The sequence below is a fragment of the Haemaphysalis longicornis genome, unplaced genomic scaffold (genome assembly GCF_048455015.1).
Source record: "Haemaphysalis longicornis isolate Haplotype H1 unplaced genomic scaffold, Haemaphysalis longicornis Haplotype H1 scaffold_13, whole genome shotgun sequence".
Classification (NCBI taxonomy): domain Eukaryota; kingdom Metazoa; phylum Arthropoda; class Arachnida; order Ixodida; family Ixodidae; genus Haemaphysalis; species Haemaphysalis longicornis.
The window spans coordinates 63,777,151-63,793,943 of record NW_027526233.1 but is presented as its reverse complement, the minus strand read 5'-3'; the positions used below and the strand labels follow the sequence as shown (position 1 = coordinate 63,793,943).

At 49.7% G+C, this 16,793-nt stretch overlaps 2 protein-coding genes across 2 annotated transcripts in view; one reads left to right on the top strand and one right to left on the bottom strand.

The window, feature by feature from the left end:
• The window catches only part of LOC144164311 (uncharacterized), a 96,317-nt gene extending 89,802 nt beyond the window's left edge, over positions 1 to 6,515 (bottom strand). The window contains exons 1-2 of the mRNA XM_077694809.1: positions 6,326 to 6,515; positions 6,082 to 6,205 (exon numbers count right to left, since the gene is read on the bottom strand). Coding sequence (XP_077550935.1) covers positions 6,082 to 6,205; positions 6,326 to 6,391 — 190 coding nt within the window. The 5' untranslated portion in view covers positions 6,392 to 6,515. The remainder of the gene's footprint in view (positions 1 to 6,081; positions 6,206 to 6,325) is intronic.
• Positions 6,516 to 6,748: 233 nt separating this feature from the next.
• LOC144164309 (uncharacterized) overlaps positions 6,749 to 16,793 on the top strand; it is a 33,696-nt gene continuing 23,651 nt past the window's right edge. The window contains exons 1-3 of the mRNA XM_077694805.1: positions 6,749 to 7,200; positions 14,293 to 14,436; positions 14,502 to 14,564. Of these exons, the coding sequence (XP_077550931.1) occupies positions 14,549 to 14,564 (16 nt within the window). The 5' untranslated portion in view covers positions 6,749 to 7,200; positions 14,293 to 14,436; positions 14,502 to 14,548. The remainder of the gene's footprint in view (positions 7,201 to 14,292; positions 14,437 to 14,501; positions 14,565 to 16,793) is intronic.

The window sequence follows — 16,793 nt, the reverse complement described above, 5'->3', positions numbered from 1 at the left end:
ATCTTTAGCCACTGGGGTCGGGATACGTTTGACGTACCTTTAGACACAGCGATAAGTAAAAACGATTTTCGCATATGGGAAAATGGCGCCTGATTTGGACGTGCGAGCCCGAAAACCGGGTTTTCTGATCGTCTGCTAGCTCGTTCCTCGGTGCATTTTCTGACCGTCTGCTGCACCATTTGGCTCCTTCCTACCATGAATCCCATTCGTGTGTTTCGCTCTGCATACCTATAAAGGTGGTTATGTCGTTCCAAGATCAAGCTGCTCTGGCTCGCACGTCCAAATCAGCCGCCATTTTCCCATAGGCGAAAATCGTTTTTATTTATTTTCAGAATAAACAGGTAAGTACCATCGTTGTTCCCGGTATCAAACAAAATAGACTACAAAATACGACCTTCGTGGCAAGTTTGAGCGTGAGCAGAGCGATGGTTCACTCAAAAAAAAATTTTTAAAGTGTTCCAATTATCGTCGCAACACCCTGTACTAAGACTGCTCGCGTCACGAGTCTGTGAAGTGACCGTGAGCGTGGTGTTTCCTCTGGACGAAACTTCAGTGACAGCTGCCCTTCCGTGTGCACGGAACTCGTGCACACTTTTTGCATCGGGTTCTGTCTGTACGGCACCTTGGCATATCATATCAGCTCCATGCAATTCAGACGCGATTCCCTGCAACGCCTGCACCGTTGCACGGTGCGCTGCACCAAAGCGCTCGATTCGCCACTGCAGGAATGGTGCCGTGCACTGCGTCGCTCGATTGCATATGGTGCAGCAGCGGTGCCGCCGCGGTGCAGAGAACCGCCAGCTACAGAGGAGGTGCAGCGATGCGGTGCCGTGAGCGTTGGGGCGTTGCGGGTTGGCAGGCGGCTACCGGCAGTTGCAGCGGGCGACCGCGTGAAAATGTCCGTTGAGCTCGAAGATACGCGGGACGAACTTAGTGTCGCCGCTGATGCATACGACGCAACCCAGATGGCCGTAAACATCCAGTTGTAGAGGACGACAGGCGAGGATGATTAGCAGACAACTATGCCTGCACCTCGCTCGGTTATAAACACGCAGGGGCGCTACTGACAATGCAGCCGTGATGCACGGCACCTCAAAACCGCGCTGCTGCACTGCACCGCACCACAGAACTTTCTCTGCAATGTTGCCGTGCACCCCTTCTGAATGGAATGAAGCTATCGTTCCATCTGGACGGAACGCTCACACAGCCTTTCTAATTGGCACATACTGAGAGGACGCCACCGGTTGATTGGAGTAACTGGGAGGTGGCGCCCCCACTCTGTATAAAGGCATTGGTGGGGATTAAACGGGGCTTTTTTGCCATTTGTGAACTGCGCGTTGTTGGGTCATTCTTCGCGGGCTTCACGCCCACATTCGGCCTGGCTAGCGGTGTCCGCGCCACCCGGGCGCGTCTCTACATGGTTTCAGGAGTGGGATCTTGCGACAACCGTGCAACATGCAGGATAACCCAGCCGCCGCCTCCGCCGTGACCGCCAGCTTCACGTTGCAGACTCCGCCGCAGTTCACTTTCGACAACCCAGCCCAATGGACCGCGTGGCTTCTACAATTCGAGGATTACTCCTTCGCCTCAGGGCTGTCCTCCGCCCCCGAAGAAACCAAGGTACGTACGCACGCTCGTCTACTGTATGGGTCCCCAGGGTCGCAAGGTGCTTTCGTCTCTCATGTCAGACGCCGAGGCTTATCGTTCGTACTCCCGCGTGACGAGTCTTTCGGGATATTTTGTACACCCCGTCAACGAGGTATACGAATCGAGCAGGTTCCACAAACACACGCAAGAGGTAGGCGAGTCAGTCGACGCGTTTTTCCTGGCACTAAGAAATCTCGTGAAGAAATGCAACTACACCACTCGGGAAATTGACGACCGGCTGGTTCGGGACGGATCTATCATAGGTTTGCTTGACTCTCGCTTGACCGACCAGCTCTGCTGCAATCCAAAGCTTACACTGGACGAGGCGCACATCCAAGCGCATCAGTATAAAGACGCCGAAAATGAGAAAAGGCAGCGTCAGGGGACAGGCTTCGCACCAGATGCACTGAACGTCGACGCCGTTGCGAATAAGCAGTACCGAATGGCTGCCGCCCCAGCGTGCGAAACTGCACGAAGTCTGTCGGCCTCCCGAGTGCCGCGCCAGCCCGAAGTCGGCATGCGATTTTTGCGGCCACGCCCCTCATCCACGATCTGAGTGCCCAGCACGGTGGGCCACATGCAACCACTGTCGCAATAACAAACACTTCGCAGCGGTTTGCCACTCGAATAATACTAGGCGCTTAAGCCAAATCCAGCTCTGCGGATGCAGCGCAAACAGATCGCCAGCATGTTGTTCATGTTAACGGACGCCCCCTTCAATTCAAGGTGGATACTGGGGCGGACGTTTTGGTCGTACCTCCGAGCTTCGCGGGGTGCCCAGTAGACCTAGACAAACCCAATAATGAACAGTTAATGGGGTCGGGCCGCTGCCGCCTAAAGTTGCTCGGGACGTTTCCTGCTACCCTGTCGTGGCGAGGCCGGATGGTATCCAAAAGATTGTACGTCGTAGCAGACATTGACTCTCCTCTGCTGGGGTACTCGGCGGTAGTGGACCTGGGAGTCGTCCAGCTTGTTGACACCGTGGAAGACACGAAAGCTCCGAACAGGCCCCCAACGTCCGACAAGGCCGCTGCTTCGCTGTTCTCAGGCCTTGGCGAGATGCCTGAAGAATACCACATTCGCATCAAGCCTGGAGCGGTTCCATTTTCTCTCAGCATTCCTAGGCCCATCCCTATTCCCCTCGAAGATGTAGTCAAGAAGGACTTAGACGCGATGGCAAGGGATGGGGTCATCCGGCGAGTCACAGTGCCAACCCCGTGGTGTGCTGGTACCCAAGGGAGGTGGAGAATACAGAATTTCTGTCGACCTCACGAAGTTGAACCAAGTAGTTCTTCGGGAGAGACACCTTATGCCCACGGTGGACCAGGTACTTGGGCGTCTTGGCAATGCCGCAGTCTTCTCGAAACTTCATGCAAAATCCGGGTTTCATCAAGTAAGGCTATCTGAAAGCTCTCAGGAACTGACTAGCTTCATAACCCCGTTTGGTCGCTACTGCTACCGCCGCCTGCCCTTCGGCATCACCTCCGCTCCCGAAGTGTTTCAGCACCAAATGTCTCGGATTCTAGAGGGTCTGGAAGGATGTGTGAACATGGTAGATGACATTCTAGTATTCGGCAGGGACCGTTCCGAGCCCGAAAGCCGACTCCAAGCAGTCCTTCACAAGTTAGAACAAGCGGGAATTACGTTGAATACCTCGAAATGCTCCTTCGAGGTATCTTCCGTCAAGTTCCTTGGTGTAGTGGTAAGCGCCAGTGGCATCTCGGCTGACCCCGACAAGGTATCTGCTATTGTGAACATGAAACCGCCGACAGATACGCAAGGCGTCCGTCGTTTCCTGGGCATGCTGAACCACATTGGAAGGTTTTTGCTGAACCTGTCTGCCATCACTACACCGATTCAGCTCCTTTTGAACAAGAATGCTGTCTGGACCCAAGACCAAGCGCAAGCAACTTTTTTCCAGACATTCAAGAGAATGGTGGCATCTAATGCTTGTATGGCCAGCTACAATCCGGAGCTACCCACCCTTGTGTCGGCAGATGCCAGTTCGTTCGGGCTGGGCGCGGTTCTCTTGCAGGAGCAACAGTCAAGAGAGCAACGGGCTGTCGTGTTCACGTCAAGAGCACTGACTACCGCTGAGCAGCGGTACAGTCAGATTGAGAAGAAAGCGCTTGGTGTTTCTTGGGCCATTGAGAGGTTTGAGGAATTTCTGCGAGGACTCAGCGTTGTCATTGAAACAGACCATCAGCCACTCGTCAGGTTCCTTGGATCCGCTGATCTTGACCTCATGCCCCCTCGCATCTAGAGATTTCACATAAGGCTCATGCGATATCGGTTCATCATCAAGTATGTTCCACGGAAGTACCTGGCCACTGCAGACACCCTCTCTAGGAATCCTGAAGGCTCTACTATGTCCAAAGTGGACAGCACAAATTTTCATGTCTCGTGGCAGCCCTTCCTTCAACCCTAGCCGTATGTCTTGAAGACTTCAGGTCTCACCAAACTTCAGACGGCGAGTGCTCAATGCTGAAAGCATACAGCATGAAGGGGTGGCTTCGACGAGACCGGCTGCCGCTCAACATGACGCGCTACTGGGAGCACCGGGGGGACCTCACCATATGCGAGGACCTGCTGTTCATGGGTGGACGTCTAGTTGTGCCCGAAGCACTACGCAGAGACATCGTGAACCTGCTGCATGATGGTCATCAAGGCGTCAATCGATGCTTGGCGGTGGCCCCGTCTCAACAGCCAGGTTAAAGCAGCCGTAGAGAACTGCCCAGCATGTGCTTCTACACGCGTCCAACGCTGTGAGCCCATGATTGCGACCGAGACACCATCAGCTCCGTGGGAGAGGGTGGCCATAGACTTGTTTCATTTTGCTAATCAAGATTTCTTTGTGGTTGTAGACTACCGTTCTCGCTACCCAGAGATCATCACACTCCGGTGTACTTCTGTGGACGCCCTTATTTTTGCAATCAAGAGCACGTTTGCCCCACGGCATCCCGGTGACTGTCATCAGCGACAACGAGCCACAGTTTTCCTGTAAAGCTTTCGAGGACTTTGGGAAGACCTACGGTTTCACACGTCACGAGCAGTCCACGCTACCCGCAGTCCAACAGCGAAGCATAGCGCATTGTTCGCACAATCAAGGAGTTGTTTCTGAAGGCCACAGACCCATTTCTGGCTCTGCTAGCATACCGCAACACTCCCGGTGAGTCTGGCTACAGCCCGGCTCAGCTGCTCATGGGACGCTCTCTGTGAACTCGTGTGCCAGCCACGGCTCAAAGCCTTGTTCCAGATTGGCCCCAGGTGAAAGAATTCAATGACAGGAATGCCGCCCAGAGACGAAGACAACAGAGAGACTACAATACCGACACACAGCGCATGGCCTTCGTGCTCTCGACGATGGGGAGGAAGTATGGGTACGCGACACGCGGTCAAGGGCGACAGTCCTAAGCCCAGCTCAGAGACCCTGCTCGTACATCGTCCAGACGCCCAGTGGCATACTAGTGTGGGAAACCGCAGATACCTCGACCCCTGCACCAATCCTCAGTCAGCCCCCTCAGATGACATGGGAACCCCCGACCCTGCGGCCCCGACATCTGTGCCGTCCCCCGGACCACAGCGGGCAGCAACCGGTGATGCATTGGACACTCAAGCTCCTGCACCTGCTGCAGGATCGCCAGGCCACCGTTACACACGATACGGCCGGCGCGTAGTGCCACCTCGGAGACTGGATTTGTGAGACTGCTGCAAGGACTGTTTCTTGGTGGTGCTCTTTTAAAGCACTTGTGTTTGAGAGCTCCGGAAGGAGGGATGTAGAGGACGCCACCGGTTGATTGGAGTAACTGGGAGGTGGCGCCCAGACTCTGTATAAAGGCATTGGTGGGGATCAAACGGGGACTTTTTGCTGTTCGTGAACTGCGCGTTGTTGGGTCATTCTTCGCGGGCTTTACGCCCACATTCGGCCCGGCTAGCGGCGTCCGCGCCACCCGGGCGCGTCTTTGCGTCGAATCAAGACATACTGCTCTAATCAATGCAGACTGATCACTTGTAGTTGCGAAACTACACCTGCGAGGATTGCTGCACTGGATTGGAGCAGTATGTCTTGATTCGACGCAACCGGCCAAACCGCTTCCGCTCACTAACTAGCCAGCGTCACTATAAATAATTAACAGTGACTCTGGGTACTCAGTGAGCGGAAACGGTTGGTTCGTTTGAGTAAAATCAACTATGACTGCTCCCATGGCGGCCATCATGCGACACTAATTAGACCGTTGCCGCGCGTCTCTACACATACCTCGCGTATAGGGCAGGCCCCGTATTAGTTAGCACGCAGGCATGGTTGTGGTTTTCTATTAGCGAAAGTTTGTCATTGGTATTTGCAAAAATTGAGCGCCAATTGCGCTGTGGCATCACAAAGCCCACTTGAAATAACTGACACCGGTTTTACGGCCGTGTGTCTAGGAACGTTACCTGAAGTCGGTATTCCACGGAACGCAGTTGGAGACGTATTCAATCGCCCCTCCACGACGGCCGACACGGAGGGCTGCGGGATGCCACTGATGTGACGAACGTAGCTGTACTCAGCAAACAGCAACTGCGGCGGCAGTAAGAAGAGCGGTCAGTCGGGTATCACAGGTCGCCGCTGGTTAGTGGGCACGACAACCACACCGAACGCTGGCAGACACGGCACCCGTCCAAAACTACTGAGACCCACAGAGGTGCTTTTCAGGAGCTGCCCAGCGCCTTTACGGGAACGGAGGTCCGCGGATAAGCCCTGCATCTTCACCTTATTTGCTGAACTACAGACGTTGTTGTTAATTCACGAACGGCCCATATTCCACCACAGCTGATGAGTACACAAAGCCATAAGAATTTTTCCCACCATAACACAGCGTATGCCAGCCCATCCCGCCAAACCTCGTGAAGAAAAGTTTTTTTTTTACACAGAGAGCGCCCCATTCCGAGTCGTTTGATGCCCTTGTTGATTGATACGCTGGTTTCGAGTAAGTTTCGAGCTCGGAAGGCTCGAAGGCGTGCGAACAATATTTATTTTTTGTTGGCAGACGGCGTGCGAACTAAAAATAAAAATTGTTCTAACGCGGCGTGCAAACTAAACATTGTTCCCTCGTGACGTGCGAGACGCTGCCTTTGCCACGACCGATCAAACGCCTCAGAACAAGGCGCTCTCTGTGTAAAAAACTTCTTTCTTCCCGCCGTGGGGCGAGATGGGCTGGCATACATTGTATTATGGTGGGACAAATTTTTGCGGGTTTCTGTATTGTTCTGTTGTCGATCCGCTGTGGTAACGTCTGTGCGGTAAAGTGTAGTTCCGTTCCTGTGAAGGCGCCTGAGGAGCTGCTGATAGGCACCTCTGCGGGCCTCTGAGCAGTTTTGGACGAGTCTGTCGGCCCCCTAGCCAGCGGCGACCTGTGATACCACGACTGACCGCTCTTCCTACGGCTGCAGTTGCTTTCTGTCGAGCGTAGCTACGTTCGTCACATCGGCGGCATCCCGCAGCCCTCCGTATCGGCCGTGGTGGAGGGCGATTGAATACGTCTCGAGCTGCGTTCCGTGGAATACCGATATCAGGTAACGTTACTAGACGCGCGGCCGTAAAACCGGCGGCAGTTATTTCAGGTGGGCTTTCTGATGTCAGAGTGCAATTGGCGCTCAATTTTTACACATGCCAATGACAAACTTTCGCTAATATAAAACCAGAACCATGCCTGCGTGCTAACTGTTCCCAAGAACAATTAGAAAAGCTGTATCGAGCGTTCCGTCCAGATGGAACGATGTGAAATGCTAAGGTGCCGTACAGACAGAACCCGATGCGAAAAGTGTGCACGAGTTCCGTGGAAACGGAAGGGCAACTGTCACACAAATTTCGTTCAGAGGCAGCACCACGCTCACGGTCACTTCACAAACTGGCGGTGGGAGCAGTCTCTCTTAATATTTGCGTTTGTCAAAGCGCTTCCGCTGACTAGCCAGTCACTGAAGTCACGCTATGGGAGAGCTTCGTTCGCTGCCGCGGCGCTGGTGTTGATCGGAAGGGTGGTTACATGGCGGGGTCAGAAAGGAAGCTAGAAGTCAGCACGCTGGGGTTCAACTTATCCTACATGAAAAACGGGCAGGTGGTGGAACAACGGGTTCCGGGACTAATGTATGCAGACGACATATTGTTGATGGCGGACAACCGGATAAGTGTGCAGGGCTTGATGAATATATGCGGTGAAGAAGCGATGCACCTAGGGCTATCCTTTAGCAGAGAAAAATCGGGGATCATGGTCTTTAATGACGGCGAGGAGCACAAAACAGTATCAGTGCAGCAAGTAGAAATATCATTGGTGAAAGAGTATAAATATTTAGGAGTATGGCTCAACAACAGCGAAGATTACACGCAGGCACATGAGGCTCACCTTAAGACGAAAGGAAGACGGAACGCGGCTATAATGAAGCATAGAGCCCTCTGGGGATACAGCAAATACGAGGTGGTAAGGGGAGTCTGGAAAGGGGTCATGGTACCAGGATTAACTTTCGCTAATTCGGTTCTGTGCATGAAGCCAAACACCCAGGCGGGCCTGGAAGTAAATCAGAGGGCGGTAGGCAGATTGGCCCTAGGGGTCCACAGCAAAACTACAAATGAAGCGGTGCAAGGGGATATGGGCTGGTCGTCTTTCGAGGCGAGGGAGGCGCAGAGCAAGATAAAGTTTGAGGAGCGACTTCGTGACATGGAGGACGAAAAATGGGCCGCGAGGGTGTTTAAGTACCTGTATATGAGGAGCGTGGTGGACACGCGGTGGAGACAGAGGACTAGACAGCTGACCAAGCGGTACGGAAAGTCAGGAAAGCGGGGTTTACACAACAGTTAAAAAGCAGGTAAAGGCAGCAGAGACGACGAAGTGGGCACAGAGAATGCAAGCGAAAAAAACCCTGGAGACTTATAGGGCAGAGAAATGGGAAATTAAGAAGGAGGGATTCTATGGCAATACGAGAGGCAGTGCGTTGCTCTTCGAGGCACAGGCAGTGTGCCTGAGAACCCGAGCATACACGAGTAGCTACAGGCAGCAGGATGAAACGTGTGCATGCTGCGGCAGTGATCGGGAAACTACAGACCATATTGTCAGGAGCTGCACAGAGATACGGCCACCGCGGGGTGAGGGGGAAATGATGCTGGCGGAGGCTTTGGGATTTGGGGCGAGGGGGAACCTCAACTTCAAGGCCATAGAGGTGACGAAGAGGCGACTGGAGTGGTGGTGGAGTAATCATACGGATGAGGATTTAGAACAGCGAGGGGAGAAAAAAGGGGGCTGGGGGCGATGAGTTTAAAACAGAAAAGAGGGAGGAAGCAAATCTATAGGTTAGCTGGGAGTAGGGCAAGTAAACGTAACGAAACAGGCAAGTCGGTTGCTGGCAACCGACGCCCCGATTCAAAGGGAAAGCCACTAATCATCATCGGGCAGCCGGAGTCGTGGTTATAGCGTGTTTGGCAGGGAACGGACCAAGGAGTCAGATAAAACAGACGCTCCCCACCTTATCAGCAGTGCACTTTCGCTTTACGTGTCGTGGGCCGCTCAAATGTACTTATCATTTTGTGAGTGGCGAAAAAATTTGGTGCGAATGGGCATGCGGCTACTGCGTTCCTGCCTGCCGGTCTGGCTACAGAGCAGCGGCGTCCGCCAGATGCCCTCCGATCTGCGGTCGCGCCACTTGCGGTAGCCTTTGTCCCCGTACGAAACTTGGCCGGGAGTTTCATGACCGGAGAAGCATTGAAGGACTCTGGTTTAACTGAAGCCAAATGCTGACCTACCACATGCTCGCTTCCCTACTCGCGATAAAAGCAGTCTGCCCTGATATTTACCCAACTGGGCAAATCGCCTCTCCTCACTTACTAGCCAGATTTGCTGTAACCATCTATTATTATTAGTAATTACACGTGATCGGACGTAGCTCAAGTTATATGGCTGAAGATGCAGTGTCTGAACACTTTTCCTGTCTTAGAAAAACGTGCTTTGATGGAGGTCGCAGAAAAACTCCCGGGTGGAAATTCTCCTGTGGAAAATGTAGTATTGTGTGCCAAAAATAAGCTGTGTAGTTGTACATATTTTTAATGACGTAAAAGAAGGGAATTAAACATAAATTTTAAACTCTCGAAAACGAAGTTTTAGTCAACTTAAAAAAACATGTAACGAAGATAGATTCGTATATAAATGCAAGAAATTCAGAACCATTCTTAAATGTAAAAAAATGTTTACACCTTCACAGAAAAACTGTTTAGCTACTATTTAGGCTGTAGCTGGTAGTTTATTTTTATTATGAATATTTGTGAGAGCAACGTGCCACTAGGCAACGTTACTTGTAAAGACAGGTCATCCGCAGATGGTGAGTCTCCTGCGAAACTCTATCCTTGCTCCATTCATGTTTGAAGCGCGGACAGACGAAACATAAGAAGAGGACAACACGAGCGCTTTCTATCAACTGTTTATTCAATACAAAAGCACACACACATTTATACTGGATAGTTCATTCACAACACATGCGGAAAGAGCATGAAGATAACTTCTTTTGTTATCATGCATTACCATCCCCCATGACCCTCGATTGCTGTATCCAAGAATTTGACTTCTTTTTGCTGTAGTGTTATTGATGGCTTGGCAACACATGTGTCTCCTGCTTTTTGTATCTTGTAAGCTTCAACGATGAGGTGACACATCTCATCTTTGTGCGCATATTCTGCTGTCGCACTCCTACAAGCTGGCTGGCACCCTTTGCAGTCTTTGCTATGTAGTGCAAGGTTCGAGCTCGGCATTCCTTTCGTGGAATTCTCATGTTCGCGCAGTCTCACATTTAAGCAGCGACCGGTTTGACTGATGTAGTGCTTTCCGCAATCCAACGGAATGTTGTAAACAACACCTTCCTTGCACTCTACATACGGGTCTCGGTGCTTGACGACGCATTCTTCAGAATGTTTGCACTCTCCATCTATTCTCCTAGCAATGCTTCCGCAGGTTCTGCCAAGCTTGTTCCGAGCCGTAAATCAACGTCGACGCCATAGCCCGCAGCGACCTTTTTCAGGCGATGCTACAGGTTGTGTATGTAGGGCACCACCGCCATCTTCCTTCTACCCTCCTTCTCCTCCCTGCAGGGCGGCCTCTGGCTCGATCGCTTCAATTTTCCCAACAGTCGCTCTGAAATTGAAGCAAGCAATGTCATAGCAAAACCCGCTTGTGTCAGCCTCCATACTTGCACTTCGAAACTTGCGTGCATCATGTGCACACACGACTTGTTAATTGATGCCTTTAGGCACAACATGGCTAAGCCTTGTCTCACCAACTTTGAATGGTTAGAAGCGAAGCTCAGCAACGGCTTTTCAGATCTCGGTGCATACGACCATCAAACGTGGTCTCGTTCAAACTTGAGCCGTAGGTCTAGGAACTGAACTGCACCTTCCTTCGGTGTTTCCATTGTAAAGGTCAAGCAATTTCCACTACTTTTGAACAACTCCAGAACATGGTTGGGGCGTATTTCTTTCCTTTGATCCACAATCACCAGATAGTCGTCGACAAACCGGAAGGCCCTATCTGCGATGCCTTTCATCTGCTCGAGCACGCTCCTATCAATCTTGACTAGAAATATGTCTCTAAGAATTGGAGCCACTCTCGAACCGATGCATATGCCCGATTTTTGCTTGTAAGTGCACCCCTCCCATGCTACCACTGTAGAATTCAAATAAAACGACAAAAGCTCCAGAAAACTCAACAGAAGTACCGCTGCTGGTTGTGAAGGCAAACTCATCGTTCTCATCAGTAATCAATTGTTTAACACACTGCATCAGTTGGTCATGGGGAATGGAATAGAATAAGTCCTCTACATCAATGCTCACTGCGCTGCACAGTCCCAGGTTATCCATTGACAAGTAGTCGACGACGTCCTCCGATTTACGCACCAGGAACGGGTCCACGTAGCGGAGTTTGGCGAGCTGATCCTGCAAGAACCATGACACCACAAGTTGCCAAGTGCCCCGCTATGAAACAATGGCACGGAAAAGAATGCCCGGCTTATGTGTTTTCGCACTAAACAAAGAGCTTCAAAACCTGACCCTTCGCATTCTTCACTCCGTTACTCAGGGATTCAAGCCCCCTGTCCTGTAAAAGGGCCACTGCTCACTTTTTCATCCGTCCCAGGTCCTCCTCTACTTGCTTGAAGTTCTTCTGCACGGACGTGAGTGCCCTCTGCGAGAACTGCTCCTCCGAAGACACCACAAAAAAACCTTCCTTCTCGGCCACTAAATCCTTCTTGCGCCAGGGCAACTCTGGATGTTTTAAATCGCATGGGCAGTTAAAGGCAAGACGGGCAGTTCTTTGGACTTCCAAAAAAATTGCTTTGAACTAAAAAAGTTTACATACATATTTTTAAAAAAAGCCACTGAAAAACTGCGTGTTGTTGGGAACACTGCATCTCTTTGGCCAGACAGAGTGTCATATCTTGTAGTTTAACAGTAAAGCCCATGGTACTGCATAAAACCTAGTAAAGCTACCTTAGCGGCCAACTGCACTGAAATTACCTTCCCCAAATTTGATCCAGATAAGTAGTCCATGCTTGTGGACCAGCTGTGGTGGCTCAGTGGCTAAGGCGTTGCGCTGCTGAGCACGAAGTCGCGGGTTCGATTCCCGGCCGCGGCCGCCGCTTTTCTGATGGAGGTGAAGAGCAGAAACACCCGTGTGTACAAGATTTTGACGCACGTTAAAGATCTCCAGGTGGTTCAAATTAATCCGTAGCCCTCCACTACGGCGCGCCTCATCGCCTGAGTTGCGTCAGGCCCTACGATCAATCAATCAAGTTCATGCTTGTGAAGTTGCCATGGCGAAATCCTAAGCCCCTTATGCAACACCCAGAGCACACTAACTACTATCGTTAACAGTTGCTGTCTAGCGCAGGAAATATAGCTGCTGGCGGGGAGTCACCAGGTGGCATGTGACAGAAAAGAAGAACCGGTCATGTGGAGCTCGCGGTTCTTTTTCGACTGGTGCAGTGCACTGTCAGGCACACGGATGTGTTCACTGGCAGTTTCTCCGCAACACTGTCGCGCCGTACCACCGTCAACATCAAGTTTGAAAACTAACCACATGGGTTGCAATATCCACAATTTTCAACGCCAAAAAAAAAAGGTCATCAGCCTACAAACTATTCATTCCCACAATGCTTCTGGCATAACCAATTTTTTTTTTACTTGAGCATACAGAAAAGATCTTTATGAATCCTTGACCACTTGCACTTCTGTGTGAAATATTTAATATATTTGGGTTAGCCCAATGCAACCTCTACCTCATGGGCCTCTCCAAAAGTTTTATGACCGAATAAGCTAGAGTTGTTGAACGCCCGGGTATAAACATTTGAGTGACTGCTTCTTCACTCGCTAAGTGAACCAAAATGCGCATTGCTCGTGCTAATAGATATATCTGCACAAAGACTGGCTGTCCTTTGTGCAAAGGGCTAAACCTAATGAAACTGCTCCTCTCCTAAATAATGTACTGCATTAGTTTTTCAACTGCAAAATAAAGTATTTGCTTTTGTAGAGTGTTATGTTGAATTTACCGAATGCTGAAGTATTATCAACTGCACGTTTCCCTGATGAAAGTAGCAAACAGCACTAAACAGGTAATTTTTTTCGCATTTTAGTGCACCATCGAGTTTCTCGAGCTGACGTATGGTTCCAGGTAACTTTTACGATTCGATCTTTCATGTACAGTGAGGTGGAAGTGACTGGGTTCACAAGGCTGTCTGTGGATGGAGACAGTAAAAACAGTTTTTTATTGATTGCTGCCCATGCATCGTTTGTTCCACTCAAAAGATGCGAGATGATAGCGAAAGTGCTTTATAACAAAATAGCTATTTTATATGTTACAAGCAAATAGCTTTGTAAACCTGGACTTGCTATTTTGCTTGCAATGCTAAGGATAGCTACTCCAGCAGGTATGCTGATGCAGAAATTACTGCGGGGTGGTCTACTTCATTTTGGTTGCTAACAATGCAATGTGAATTGCGTTAACCCCATTAGCCTTAAAAAATGTAATGGAAGTTCTCCTGTTGAGACCATGGTGTGGAGTGCGATGCCACCACAGGCATTTGGAGTTGTTTGTGATGGTTTACCGGTACTAATATGCCCTCTCTCGTTCCATCACCTATGTCACGTCCTACCACTATTAATGGCTGCCTGTTTGTGTTGTGGCTTCAAAAACACCGATTTTCACGAGCCATTTTCATCATGCGCATTCCTGTTTGAAACGCAGTGTTATGCAGTTGGTATGCATACTATTTTGGAGGCATTACTTGACGACCTTATTGTTTTGTCAAAAATTTAAGTGCAGTGGGCCTTTAAGCAGCTTAAAAAACCAGAAAGTAGCCTGGAATGGCAAGATGTGTCCGAGACCAAGAAGGAAATTCCTCCTGAAGTGCGGTCTAGTGCAAAAGGGAATGGAGAATGCATGGATGGCCCATGAGCCGTTTTGCATGCCAAGGAAGCTTATCTGTTTGCCCATTTATTTGGTTGATTAGGCAACGTTGGTCTGATAAGTTGTGGGCTTGCTATTTTCTTGAGGACAGTAAAACTAGCAACTGGTGCTCTTGGCATAGAATGTTATTGTGGGAGTTTTCACATGTGGCTGTGTTTTTCTCTTCCAAGAGACACAATACCAACAGCGGACATTCCACGTTCAACTTCCTTGATGCTCAACAGCTGCGTCATGGCACCATCTGCAAACGCAGCGTGCAGCAAACATGTATACCGCAGCTGAAGTACACGAGCGCGCATTACTACCAGGGCCATAGGTACCGTCTCTATTTTGTTTAACTTCCTGCTTGTATGCATTGCTGAATGTGAATTTTCTTGTCAGGTACCCAGTGTGCTTTCACAGTGCTCGTCAGCCAAAGCTCCCAAACAATGGAGGAATTTTCAGGTTTGAATTCTTCATTTCTTTCACCTATGCAACTAAGCTGTCCAGTAGGGAGCGGTCAACAAAATGGAAAATTGTTTTATTGTAATGTGCATTTGAAATATATTTTTTGTAATATGCCTATACCATATGCATGATGATAATATGAGGTGATGAAGCTTTTTTGAGTGTGAACATTTTATATTCCACCAACTAAGAAAGCTATCCGGCATGCACCTCAGTGGTGTAGTAACAAAGCGGTTGTGCTTATGTTGCAAAGGCTGCAGGTGCTATAGAAGTCTAAGAATGATTGTGCTGACATATTTAGCGCATATGAAACGATATCTAGTGCTCTAAATTTTGTTGTAGATGTCTACAATACTGTCTTGTAACAAGAACCCAGAGGTAGCCTTTGTGCAATGCTTGGTAGATGTAAAAACCTATCCCGCACGGGGCACCTTGATCATTTATGATCGCACTGAGAGGCGGCACCATGTCTGTGCACCCCAAAACATAAGCTGCAGCCAACCATGGTGGTAGTATGTTGAAAAAGGTGGAAGCCTGGACCTGTCGGTTCAGAATTGCCCAATTAACATAACGGTGAAAAAACACTACACAAAGTGGAGAAACAAAGTCCGCCAAGGAGATGATGTTATCACCTGATGGAGAGCCATGGAAAGAAGTTCCAAGTAGCCTGGGAAGGCGAAGAGGAACCTGTCCTGTGGAGTTCGCGGTTTCCTAGCGTTTGGCGTGGCACGCTGCCGAATGCACTTATGTGTTCGTTGGGGGTTTCTATGCTACACTGTCGGACTTTGCCTTTGTTTCTTCTCTTTGTGTGAACTTTTTTAACTGGTTTGTTTATTGTGCGATATGTTGAAACTTTGAAGTAAATACCCTTAAACAGCTGTCAGAACCCTAGTCAAGCATTGGCCAATGGTATTCATGTCTGCTTACCAGGCAGGGAGCTCCAAAGCCTTGCTGGGTGCCAAGGTAACTGCAGTGGACTGGGCACAGCCCATTCGCTACTTTTTTCGTGCCATGTGTAAAATTAAAATCCCTTAAAAAAAATCGTGAATATTCTGAGAAAAGGAGCCGCACCAGTCCTGTTTTCTGAACTCAAAATACTGTCTTTCTAAGTCAGACAATACTCTTGTTTTCTTGTCATTGGACCACTTGACAGCCTGCTACGCCGCAGTCAGTATTTTTGATCTCAAATTTCTTACAGGCAATATTGGCTAATCATACAATTCAAAAAAGAAAGAACCGGAAAAATCCTTGTTGAGGTTGTAGGGCGCTTTGTCAGGGCGAAAGAAAGGGGCCTCAGACAGGATGATCGTTCGTCGGCAAGGCAAAGCAGATTCCATTCTGTTGGCACTCAGCAAGGCCCCATGTGTCTTGCTTTAGCGTGACTTTATTTGGGGTGGCTGAATGCCCCTACCCCTTCTACCTCACCAAATACTATGACACATAACTTATAACCATAGAGTTGTTCTATGGGTGTGTATAGGGACCGGGCGGCCGTTGTATGGCACCACCGTCGCTTCAGCGAACAGCGCCGCCCGTGGCGAACCGCTCGTCAGTGGAAGGCTGGTGGCGGTCAGGGCGGCGTCGTTGTGCATGTCTTTCTGTCGTTCTGCTGGGGTGCGGCTTGCAAAGCGTAGATCACCACAAGGGCTTTTTTCAGATCGGTAAATCTTGAGCGTGGAGGTGGCCTTAACGAGGCATGCCATGTGTGTGATTTACACCCATACTCAGTAATCATAAATAGCAGACAACGCTCAATGCGCCAAGCTGGAAGTCAAGCTGGAAGGGCAAGTCCGTTCCTTCGTGCGAATTTTTCATGCCTGCATACAGTTTGCCGTATCGAGGAATATACTGCAGCTAAAAGCTCCTACAAAGCCGTTGTGTGCAGCCGATCCAGGAATGCTGCGGCACTGGCCTTTGACAGTTGATGACGAAACGCCGTCGCGTACAAGTGAAAGTCATAATTCGGGGAGGGGCGGGGGGTCCTTTTAAGATTTACCCTAAAACCGAGATTGGGATGGACAACGCTCCGTAACTTCGTTAACTACAGTAGAAACGTGTTTGATTTCTCAGAAATATGCTAAGGTCATCGGCAATCGTTTACAGAATAAATACCGCATGATAGTATAATGTTAGTGTGTGTCGTGAAAAAGCTTCTTTACAAGAATTGAAATGGTTGCTGGCTAGTTGGTCAATGGTTTTTCAAAAAACAATTCCTGCGTGGCTGAA